Here is a 12299-nt window from a genome sequence, read left to right on the forward strand (position 1 = left end):
TGCACACAGTGAGTGCTCAGTAAAAACAAATGATTGATTGATTGATTGATCCCAATCCTTCTTACCTACCAGCACTCCAAAACCTTCTTCTCCCTGCATCACCCCCCCCAGCCAGCTCACTCCCATCATCTATCACCACCTAGGCATCACCTCCAATTCTGAATCCTTTTGATCCCTTTCTCACATTGTTCCTTCTCCATCTGAACACTAATCTTTGAGGGCTTTAATTTTCATGTGGATGTTTCTGACGACTATCCTGCTGCCCGCTTCCTCTTACTTCTCAACTCTGCTGACCTGAGCCACATTACCTCATTTACTCCCCCACTTGGATACACGCTTGATCTCATCGTCTGTAGTCACTGTCAAAATCTCTAATCCTGAAATCTAAATTTCTGAACTCCCTCTCTCCAGCTACAAACTCCTCAACTGCCTTGCCTCTCACACACCCACCCCACAACACTGTCCTCTCGTAATCAATCCATCAGTGGTATTTATTGAGCACTTATTGTGCACAGAGTACTGTATTAAATGCCTGGGAGAGTACGATAAAAGAGTTGGTAATCATGATCTGTGTCCACAGGAGCTTAAGGTCCACAGGGGCAGACAAACATTAAAGTACATTACATACGGGAAATAGTAGAGTGTAAGGATATGGACATATAGTCAACTAGTCAATTGTATTTATTGAGTGCTTACTGTATGTAGAGCACTGTACTAAGTGCTTGGGAGAGTACAATGTAACAGACACATTCCCTGTCACAAAAAACTTGCAGCCTGGAGGGGGAGACAGACCATTAATATAAATAAATAAATTTCATATATGTATATGTACTGTGGGGCAGGGAGCGGGGTTGAATAGAGAGCAAGACAGGATGATGCAAAAGGGAATGGGAGAAAAGGAAAGGGGGGCTTAGTCAGGAAAGGCCTCATGGAGGAGATGTACCTTCAATAAAGGCTTTGAAGGTGGGGAGAGTAGATGTCAGATTTGAGGAGGGAGGTTATTACAGATCAGAGGCAGGATGTGGGCGAGGGGTCGGTGGTGAGAAAGAAGAGATTGTGGTACAGTGAGAAGGTTAGCATTAGAGGAGCAAAGTGTGCAGGCTGGATTGTAGTAGGAGGGGGCAAGGTGATTGAGTGTTTTAAAGCAAGTGGTAAGGAGTTTGATGTGGAGGTAGATGAGCAATCACTGGAGGTTCCTGAGGAGTGGGGAGATGTGGCCTGAACATTTTTGTGGAAAAATGATCCGGGCAGCAGAGTGAAGTATGGACTGGAGTGGGGAGAGGCAGGAGACTGGGAGTTCAGCAAGGAGGCTGATAGAGAATAAGTGACACAGAGGGGAAAGCGGGTAGGGGAAATGAGGGCTTAAGGAATGAAGGCCTTTGGGAGGAGACGTGATTGTTTTTTGAGGGTCGGGGAGGTGGGGAGAATGGCAGACTGTGGGATATGAATGGGGAGGGAGTCTAGGCCTTAGAGAGGACAGTGGTTGTGGGGTAGATGAGCTCAAGGTGAAAGAATTGGTTGACCTTAGAGGAGAGAAGTGTGTGGATTCAGTTGTAATAGGAGCTCAGTGAGGTAAGATAGGAGGAAGAGAGCTGATTGAGTGCCTTAAGGTCAGTGGTAAGGAGTTTCTTTCGATGCAGAGCCAGATGGGCAGCCATTGGAGGTTTGAGGCGTGTAGAGATATGGACTGAATTTTTTTTTTTTTGAGGAAAATGATCAGTGCAGCAGAGTAAGTATGGACTGGAGTGGGGAGAGACAGGAGGCAGGGAGGTGAGTGAGGAGGCAGATGCAGTAGTCAATCCCCCACAAAGATCTCCAATCCCTTGATGTCCTTCACCTATTTGAGGCCATCTTGGACCATTTGGTCTCTCTCTCTCTCTTTTTTTTTAAGGTATTTGTTAAGCGCTGACTATGTCCAGACACTTTCTAAGCACTTGGGTAGATACAAGCTAATCAAGTTGGACACAGTCCCTGTCCCACATGGGCTCACAGTCTTAATCCCCATTTAACAGATGAGGTAACAGGCCCAGAGAAGTTATATGACTTGCCCAAGGTCACACAGCAGACAAGTGGCAGATCTGGGATTAGAATCTAGGTCCTTCAGACTCTCAGGCCCATTTTCTATCCACTAGGCCATTCTGCTTCCCATACTTCATTCAGTTGCATTTATTGAGCACTTACCATGTGCAGAGCACTGTTCTAAGTGCTTGGGAAGTACAACTCAGCAACAAATAGAGACAATCCCTGCCCACAGTGGGCTCACAGTCTAGGATAGGTTCCCATACCTATCCTCACCCGTCTTGCTATGCAAATCCATGCCCACAGTGCTGTTCTGTCCACTGAATTCCACTACCTTGTGTCCTTGTTGATTTAGGACCACCAGCCTACAGACTTGGAGGAGCTCCTCGGTGTGCTTCTTCCACTCATCTGCTTGTACTGCTCAGCTCTGCTGGTGGATGATCCAGGCATCAGACTGAACTTGTCCACCCCAAATTCATGCTAAATTGCTCTAATTCTGCCTTTTCTTCCTCCCAGCAATATTACTTCTCCTCTCTTACTGACCCTCATGCCTATTGTCTGGGCCAATTATTTCTAACTTTCAACTCCCTCCTCGAATCTCCAGTACCCCCACCTCCCCATTTCTTACCCTTGATGATCTTGCCATCTATTTCATCAGTTAAATTGAAACCTAATTTCCCACTTACATCCCCAAACTCTGACCCCTCCAACTCCCACATCCACTCTCTCCTCCTTCCCAGTGATCTCTCAAGGTCTCCCAACTCCTTTCAAAATCTACCCTTTCCCCTGCACCTCCAACCTCATCCCTTTGCACCTTATTAAAACCCTTGGGCCCACTCTTCTTCCCTTGCTCACTGCTGTTTTTAAGCCACTCCACCTAAAGTCCTCCTTCCCCTCCACTTTTGAACACATCCACTTATCTCTATCCTAAGGAAACCCCTGCTGTACTTCACTGCCCATTTCAGATCTCATCCCATCTCCTTCCTACCATTCCTGCCAAACTCCTTGAACAAGTAGTTTACTCCCATTGCCTCTACTGCCCTTCCAACTACCCTACTGACCCCCTGCCATCTGACATCCACACCCTCCACTTCATAGAAACTTCTCTTTCCCAAGTCACTAATAATAAAAATAACAATAATATTGACATTTATTAAGCACTTACTATGTGCAAAGCACTGTTCTAAGCACTGGGGAGGTAACAAGGTGATCAGGTTGTCCCACGGGGGGCTCACAGTCTTAATCCCCATTTTACAGATGAGGTAACTGAGGCACAGAGTAGTTAAGTGACTTGCCCAATGTCACACAGCTGACAATTGGCAGAGCCAGAATTTGAACCCATGACCTCTGACTCCAAAGCCCGTGCTCTTTCCATTGAGCCACGCTGCTTCTCTCCTTGCCAAATGCAGTGGATTCTACTACACCCAATTCTCCTAACTCTAAGTAATGGACGATAATGCCATTTAAATTCTGTGGCAGAAGAAAATCTCTGGAAATTTTTATGAATTTTTCTGTGCAGACTCGCACATAATCTTGGATTTCTCATGAAAGGCCAGTGATGGCACTACAAATCTGACTAGTTCCAGGTCTGTGGTTACAGCTACTAATGACTTTTATTCATGCCTAAGGAAGCTGTGGAGTATGTGCCACTGTAGCGTCCATGAAGATTTCATAGATCTCCATCTTCGTCGAAGACAATCTTGAAAAGATGGCAACAACGTTTCACTAATCCATGTGCAAGTATCGAGTCTGCTGTGCTGCAGTGAATCTTAAACCATATTTCCTTGAAAGGGAGCATATGGTTAAGAATTTTAGATTTAAAAACTACATCCCATCAGTCATGATATTTCTGGCACAACTGATACACGAATATACCAGGGAACAGTACCAAGATCTCCATACTGCATTCATAGATTTATACAAAAGCCTCTTACTCTATCACCAGTTCTGATGATGAGTAAGTTTAGCTGAGAAGTTTTAATCTACCCTGAAAGTACGGGCTAGTCAGTTTCCTGAGCCTTGCCTGTATTTGAAATCCTTCGGAGACTGTAAGCTTGTTGTAGGCAGGGAATATGTCTACCAACTCCGTTATATTTTACTCTCACAAGTGTTTATTACAGTGCCTTACCCACAAGAAGTGCTCAATAAATATGATTGATTGATTAAGGTGTAGGAAATATAGAAGGAAACCAGAACCAGCTACCATTTTAGAGGCTTTGACTAAGATAGCAAGTAAAGCAGGGAATTGAACAATTACACCAAGCCAGTTATTTCCAGTTACTTTTGTCTAAAGTAGCAGAATAATTGAGATGAAATACTTCTTTTGGCTTGGATTATTGGATAATTTGTAGAGTATAGGCTAAACCCTAGTATCCTAAGGTTGAAAGGAGCCTTAATGATATTACCCTTTTTTCTTTTATTTATTCATCACTACTAATATTCATTACAGAGTGCAAAGCATTCCCACCCACACTGGTGTCTACGATCTTCCTATCTGTGCTGATTTGAATTATGATTGTGTAATATTCATTAAGAAACTGTACTACAATGAATAATTATGGCATTCATTGAGCATTACTATGTGAAAAACACTGTTCTGAGTGCTGGAGAGGATACAAGTCACCAGGCCTGACAGCATTTTAGAGCAATAGTGAGCACTTTATCAGCAGGGAATAGGTGGGACTGGGAAAAATAATTTTATTAACTTCTCAAAGTGGGAACCTACTTTGCTTGTTTCAGAGTCCAGAAGAAACTCCTCATTCAAAATTTGAAATATTTTGCAAAATTTGAAAGTCTATGGATAGAGGTGGTACCTCAATTTGAGGTTGTGGATTGATTCATTCAGTCATTTATTGAACACTTACTGTGTGCAGAGCACTGTACGAAGTGCTTGAGAGAGTACAGTACAACAATAAACAGTCACATTCCCTGCCCACAACAAGCTTATAGTCTAGAGGGGGAGATTACAAGTGTGCACTTGGATTTGCACCCTTTACTTGCCCCATTCTCAGTCCCACAGTACTTATGTAAATATCTATATTTATATTATTGTATGTCTTCCCCTCTAGACTGTAAGTTTCTTGTGAACGTGATGAATTCAGTGCATTATTTGCATTGATGTCTGTCTCCCTGCCTCTAGATGTGAGCTCGTTGTGGGCAGGGAATTGTTTATTGTTGTATTATACCTTCCCAAGCTCTTAGTACAGTGATTTGCACACAGTAAGTGCTTAATAAATATGATTAAATGGATTTGAGGCTAGGCTTGAAGGATGAAACACTCTTTTATGTTTTCTTTCAATATTCATTTACTTCTGAATATTATGTGGGTTTGCCAGGTACATGTCTTTGTTCAGAGTTACTTTTGTCAAACCAACCCAAATTGTATAATCCCGTAGAATAAAGGGCAGTTACTAACTTTACAATTATAAATTGCACGTTAATGTGCAATATATAATTGTCAAGTTAATAATAGTGATATTATTGTTGATGTGTGTATATGTAGATCACACAATATATGTATATATAAAACAAGAATATCAGAAACTTGGGAAAGTATTTCAAACTGAAATTTTAATTAAATAAATTAAAAGACAACTTAAGCATAGAACTGGACTAAACTTTGCAGTTTCTAAATGGATAAAAGACTTTCCTTAAATATTTGATCTACATCGAATTAAGCTTGTCCAATCTTTTACATCTCATCTCATTTCATGATGCTTTCATCTTATGTTTAATATTCTTTAATTCACAGTTTCCAATGATTTTTAGAGATGCACTAATTCTGATAATTAAAAAAACATTAGAAACTGTGACTGAATATTAAGCATAAGATGAAAGCATCATTAAGAATAACTATATTTGTAAATATCAGTGGCAAGAACAAATATAAAACAATATGAAAGCTCTCAATTGCTACCAATTACAATACTGAACTATAATAATCCTAGTTCTTCAAGCACCCAAAAGGCAGACTAGCTCTTACCCAATAACAGCAATACATGGACATAATGAATGCAGTAACATTGTAACTTCATTAAATTTTTATGATCTCCAAGTTTGAGAGGAATAACCAGATACTATTCTGTAAAGCTGAAAATAGCAGCAAGTTGTCTTCATGTGAGAATTCTCTCTCATAAAAAGGAACCTAGGATTATTTGAAGGCATTTCAAGAAACCTAAACTTTCCAAAAGACCTTTGTATTTTCTCACTTCTAATGCTGTTATAATAAAGTAATTCCTGATGGAGGTGCATGCATGGTTATTTCAACAATGTGAATATCTATTGGTCCATAAACAAGTTTCTTCAATTTTAAAGCATTACATCAATTTTTATGTTGGCCAAAAGGAAAGGGCATGGGCTTGAGAGTTGGGGACCTGGGTTCTAATCTCAGCACTAACATTTGCCTGCTGGGTGACCTTGGACAAGTCACTTAACTTCTTTGTGCCTCAGTTTCCTCATCTGTAAAATGGGAATTAAATACCTGTTGTTCGTCTCATTTAGCGTGTGACCCCACCGCCACCCCCTTATGTAGGACATGGATGATGTCCAATATGATTTTATTGTTTCTGTTCCGGTGCTTAGTATAGTACTTGGCACCCAGCAATCCCTTAAACACCAAAGTTGTTGTTATTGCACAGTTGGACAATTTTCAACTTGAAATCTCCAAGTGAGGTACGGGGAGTGAAAAAGGGAACTAAGGAATAGTAGAGGAAGCAGAGAGAGAGTAGGGAAAAGGGCAAGGTGGACTGAGGAAGAAAGAAAAGATCTTTCAGAAATCCTTTGAATTGAAGAGTGAAAAGAAAGAAAAAAGTCTTTTGAGGGTTTAGAAGAGAAAAGTCCTGAGATCCTTAACACTGAAAAGAAATAGATTAAAAGAGACTGAAGGTTAATGGTGAATAAAGGACTGTGGTTATATGGTAAGTTAGAAGAAAACGATGAGGATCTGATGTTTTCCAAAATAACAAATTACCTGTAAAATGTTCTGACTAATGAAAACCTGGGTTTCTAATTTCCTAATTGTCTTTTATTTCTCCAGTCATACCCATTGTAATAACCTGTTCAATAATGGAAGAATGAATAGCAGGCAGAAACACAACGTAGAGATGACTGGAGAAGAGTATCCTATTCATTGATAACAAACATGAAGCAAAGAGTTGCAGGATATTCAGAATTCTCCATTTATGATGAAATTTATTATGACAGAGACCTCCCAACATGAGCCAGTGTTGTGTCAGAACATTCTTTCGGAGTTAATTGCTTTCTGGCTCCATTCAGTAGCATCTTTTAAAAGCCTGATAGACTTTTACAGTTCCATTTAGGTGCTGGCTGTTTTGTCCGTGACATATTTTGGCTTCTAAATACAGGCATTATTAACAGAGTATAAGATAAAGATTCCTCTGGAGTCACTTATGTCAGAGATTTAATAGTTCTTTAAAACTTCTTTTTTTCATAGAGGAGTTTTTGTCAGTGTTGGCAGGGCAGCTCTGTCTAGAGCAAATATAATAATAATGGCATTTGTTAAGCACTTAACTATGTGCAGAGTACTGTTCTAAGCGCTGAGGGGAATACAAGGTGATCAGGTTGTCCCACGTGGGGCTCACAGTCTTAAACCCCATTTTACAGATGAGGTAACTGAGGCTCAGAGAAGTTAAGTGACTTGCCTAAGGTCACACAGCAAACATATAATGGAGTCAGGATTAGAACCCATGATCTCTGACTCCCAAGCCTTTCCTCTTTCCACTGAGCCACGCTGCTTCCCACATATGCATAGGAACCTTTACTGGAAAGTTGCCATGTCTCTATGGATAACACCCGCAATTTCTTATAAACTTTAATAATAGTCTTTTTCCCAGTGGAACAAAAGTAGTGCTGTGCTTCCACATGCCTGAGGCTGAAGTCATCTTCCCATAGAAATCTGCTTCTCAAAGGACAATCAGAGAGGATCTCTAGGGCCAAAGGGTAATTCTAATGTTCTATTTAATAAATACCTTAAAGGAAAAAGTCCCTTCTTTGAGGTTCTTTCTATTCGAATTCCCTGTTAGATATGTATTAGATTTGTAGGTATGCCACCTCTGCATTTCATCACACAATGTAACCAGGTGGCTCAAAAAGTGACAACTTTCCTTCTTTACTGGCCCAAGGTTCCCGTCCCAATTGTTGTACTTTGCTCTTGTCCAATTTGCCAAATAGTGGTAGCATGTCATCCCCTATCTGGCCCCCCAGGTTGCATAAATGTCGCTGCGTTTTGCTTATGGGAGTTGCCAAGTGTACAGGAAGTCTTGTTTTTAAGAAGACCTCTTCACCCCACCGGCCTTGATGGTGTCTCTTTGCCATACTCATAGTTTTGAAGGTTGTCTGAGACAGCATCTCAGCAATGTGCCCATTTGCTGTTCATATCACTACTTGTAGTCAGCTACACAGTAGTGCATCAGTGTTCAGGCATCCTACAGATTTCTTTATCCTCCAGGATCTTAATATTTAGCCATTTGGAAGGCTAGAATGCCATTTTGCAGTCCGCGACCCAGCCCCTTGTACAGTTCCAAAGAAGCCTACCCTATTTTCTTCCTACTCGTTTTTCACAGAGCATTGTATGGAGCTTCTTATTTCTTAAGCACTTACTATGTGCAAAGCACTGTTCTAAGCGCTGGGGGGATACAAGGTCATCAGATTGTCCCACGTGGGGCTCACAGTCTTAATGCCCGTTTTACAGACGAGATAACTGAGGCACAGAGAAGTGAAGTGACTTGCCCAAAGTCACACAGCTGACTAGTGGCAGAGCTGGGATTAGAACCCAAGACCTCTGACTATCAAGCCCGGGTTCTTTCCACTGAGCCACGCTGCTTCTCTAGTAAGTGCTTAACAAATACTACAATTATTATTATAATTATATTATTATTATAATTATATACCACCCTCTCTCTTTGGTATTATGCTGATAAAAGCTAAATTCCTCTACTAAAGTGACTGTAATAATAATAATGATAATAATTATGGCATTTATTAAGCGCTTATTATGTGCAGAGCACTGTTCTAAGCGCTGGGGGGGGAATACAAGGTGATCAAGTTGTCCCACATGGGGCTCACAGTCTTTATCCCCATTTTACAGCTGAGGTAACTGAGGCCCAGAGAAGTCAAGTGACTTGCCCAAGGTCACACAGCAGACACATGGCGGAGCTGGGATTCGAACCCATGACCTCCGACTCCAAAGCCAGACTGTAGTTTCTGAAGACCAGCTGATGTTTCCTCCTTGTGAGCATTTTCTTTCTAATGGTATATGTTAAGTGCTTACTATGTGCCAGGCACTGTAGTAAGCCTTTTGGGTAGATAAAAGCTAATCAGGTTGGACACGATCTGTGTCCCACATGGGGCTCACAGTCATAATCCCCGTTTTGTTTATGAGGGAACAAAGGCACTGAGAAGCAAAGCGACTTGCCCAAGGTCATACAGATGACAAGTGTCATAGAGAAGCAGCGTGGCTCAACGGAAAGAGCCCGGGCTTTGGAGTCAGAGGTCACGGGTTCAAGTCCCAGCTCCACCACTTGTCAGCTGTGTGACTTTGGGCAAATCACTTAACTTCTCTGTGCCTCAGTTCCCTCAGCTGTAAAATGGGGATGAAGACTGTGAGCCCCATGTGGGACAACCTGATCACCTTGTAACCTCCCCAGCGCTTAGAACAGTGCTTTGCACGTAGTAAGCGCTTAATAAATGCCATCATCATTATTATTATTATTAAGTGGTGGAGCCGGGATTAAAATGTGAGTCCTTCTAACTTCCGGGCCCATAGTGTATCTACTAGGCCACACTGCTTCTACTGGCAAAGGCTACTGGGACAACTCTGTGGCCGAGGGAGGAGGCTGTGCTTCTCCACTGGTGTGGGATTCTCCCTTCAGTCAGTCATCAGCATCATCATCATCATCAATCGTATTTATTGAGCGCTTACTATGTGCAGAGCACTGTACTAAGCGCTTGGGAAGTACAAATTGGCAACATATAGAGACAGTCCCTACCCAACAGTGGGCTCACAGTCTAAAAGGGGGAGACAGAGAACAAAACCAAACATACTAACAAAATAAAATAAATAGAATAGATATGTACAAATAAAATAAATAAATAAATAAATAAATAGAGTAATAAATATGTACAAACATATATACATATGTACAGGAAATGATGAAGAGATGTGAATCACTGCATTTAACGGATGGAAAACACAGGCAGAATCAGCCTCTGGGCTTCCTCTTTTCAACAACTTTCTGGCCAGAACAGTCTCTGCTGTGGTCTTCAAATTTTCAGGAGAACATATCAATCAATCAATCAATCAATCGTATTTATTGAGCGCTTACTATGTGCAGAGCACTGTACTAAGCGCTTGGGAAGTACAAATTGGCAACACATAGAGACAGTCCCTACCCAACAGTGGGCTCACAGTCTAAAAGGGGGAGACAGAGAACAGAACCAAACATACCAACAAAATAAAATAAATAGGATAGAAATGTACAAGTAAGATAAATAAATAAATAGAGTAATAAATATGTTATATTTATTGAGCGCTTACTGTGGACAGTGCAGTGTACTAAGCGCTGGGGAGAGTACAGTAAAGCGATAAACCATGTTCCCTGCCCACAATGAGCTTACAGTCTAGAGGTTTCCTTTCTGCAGCAAACAGCAAACGCTTAGACAATCACCACCCAGGCAGGGTCTCTCACTGGGTGAATTTTCTCTTCCTAGTCACTTGAAGGAGAATACAAAAAGGTATTTAGTAAAGGTCCAGTCAACTGCTCAGGGGTGACCCTTGCTTTCCTGCAATGCCACGCTGGGACAGGACTAGGGTGCTTCTTGGGAAGGTGGGAGCGAGCATGGGCAGGGAACGTGTCTGCTCATTCGGTTCAATTGGACTCTCCCAAGGGCTTAGTACAGTGCTCAGTCAGACAGTCGTATTTACTGGACACTTATGGTTTACAGAACACACAGTAAAATCTAACAAATAGACACATTCCCCACCCCTCAACGAGCTTAGAGGGGGACACGTAGGGAAATAAATGAAATTACAAATGAGTGCATAAGTGCTGGGAGGGGGTGATTAAAGGGAGCAAGTCAGGACAATGCAGAAGGGAGTAGGAGAAAGGGGAAAGGGTTTAGCAAAGCAGCGTGGATCAATGGAAAGAGCACAGGCTTGAGAGTAGGAAGTCGGGGGTTCTAATCCCAGCTTCACCACTTGTCAGTTGTGTGACTTTGGGCAAGTCATTTAGCTTCTCTGAGCCTCAGTTCGCTCATCTGTATAGTGGGATTGAGACTGTGAGCCCCACGTGGGACAATCTGATTACCTTGTGTCCCCCCCAGTGCTTGGAACAGTGGTAAGCGCTTAATAAATACCATCATTATTAGAGAATCAATCAATCAATCAATCGTATTTATTGAGCGCTTACTGTGAGCCCCCTGTTGGGTAGGGACTGTCTCTATATGTTGCCAATTTGTACTTCTCAAGCGCTTAGTACAGTGCTCTGCACATAGCAAGCTCTCAATAAATACGATTGATGATGATGATGATGATGTGTGCAGAGCACTGTACTAAGCGCTTGGGAAGTACAAGTTGGCAAAATATAGAGACAGTCCCGACCCAACAGTGGGCTCACAGTCTAAAAGGGGGAGACAGAGAACAAAACCAAACATACTAACAAAATAAAATAGAATAGATATGTACAAGTAAAATAAATAAATAAATAAATAAATAGAAAATAAATAAATAAATAGCGAAGCAATGTGGCTCAGTGGAAAGAGCACGGGCTTTGGAGTGAGAGGTCATGGGTTCAAATCCCAGCTCCGCCACTTGTCAGCTGTGTGACTTTGGGAAAGTCATTTAACTTCTCTGTGCCTCGGTTACCTCATCTGTAAAATGGGGATGAAGACTGTGAGCCAGCCCCCCGGGACAACCTGATCACCTTGTAACCTCCCCAGCGCTTAGAACAGTGCTTTGCACATGTAAGTGCTTAATAAATGCCATCATTATTATTAGGGAAGGCTTGTGTACTGCACATAGTAAGAACTCGATAAATATCATCGATTGATTGATTAGGAAGTGTGTCTGCACCTCTGCGTTCAGTCCCCCTGTGATGGGGTGGGCGCTGGGCGATCTGGGTACCGGTAGGGCTTGTTCTTAGTGGTTTGGTGGCAGCTCCACTGTGCAGTTTCTGGGGCATGGTGTAGGGGATAGGACATAGGCCTGGGAATCAGAAGGTCATGGGTTCTAATCTCTCCTCCTCCACCTGTCTGCTGTGTGATCT

At 42.0% G+C, this 12299-nt stretch overlaps 1 protein-coding gene across 1 annotated transcript in view; it reads right to left on the reverse strand.

The window, feature by feature from the left end:
* Positions 1 to 3688: 3688 nt before the first annotated feature.
* Positions 3689 to 12299, reverse strand: part of RAD51AP2 (RAD51 associated protein 2) — a 51013-nt gene continuing 42402 nt past the window's right edge. The window contains exon 8 of the mRNA XM_038745726.1: positions 3689 to 3802. Coding sequence (XP_038601654.1) covers positions 3689 to 3802 — 114 coding nt within the window. The remainder of the gene's footprint in view (positions 3803 to 12299) is intronic.

Source organism: Tachyglossus aculeatus, chromosome 1, assembly GCF_015852505.1.
Source record: "Tachyglossus aculeatus isolate mTacAcu1 chromosome 1, mTacAcu1.pri, whole genome shotgun sequence".
In the NCBI taxonomy this organism is placed as follows: domain Eukaryota; kingdom Metazoa; phylum Chordata; class Mammalia; order Monotremata; family Tachyglossidae; genus Tachyglossus; species Tachyglossus aculeatus.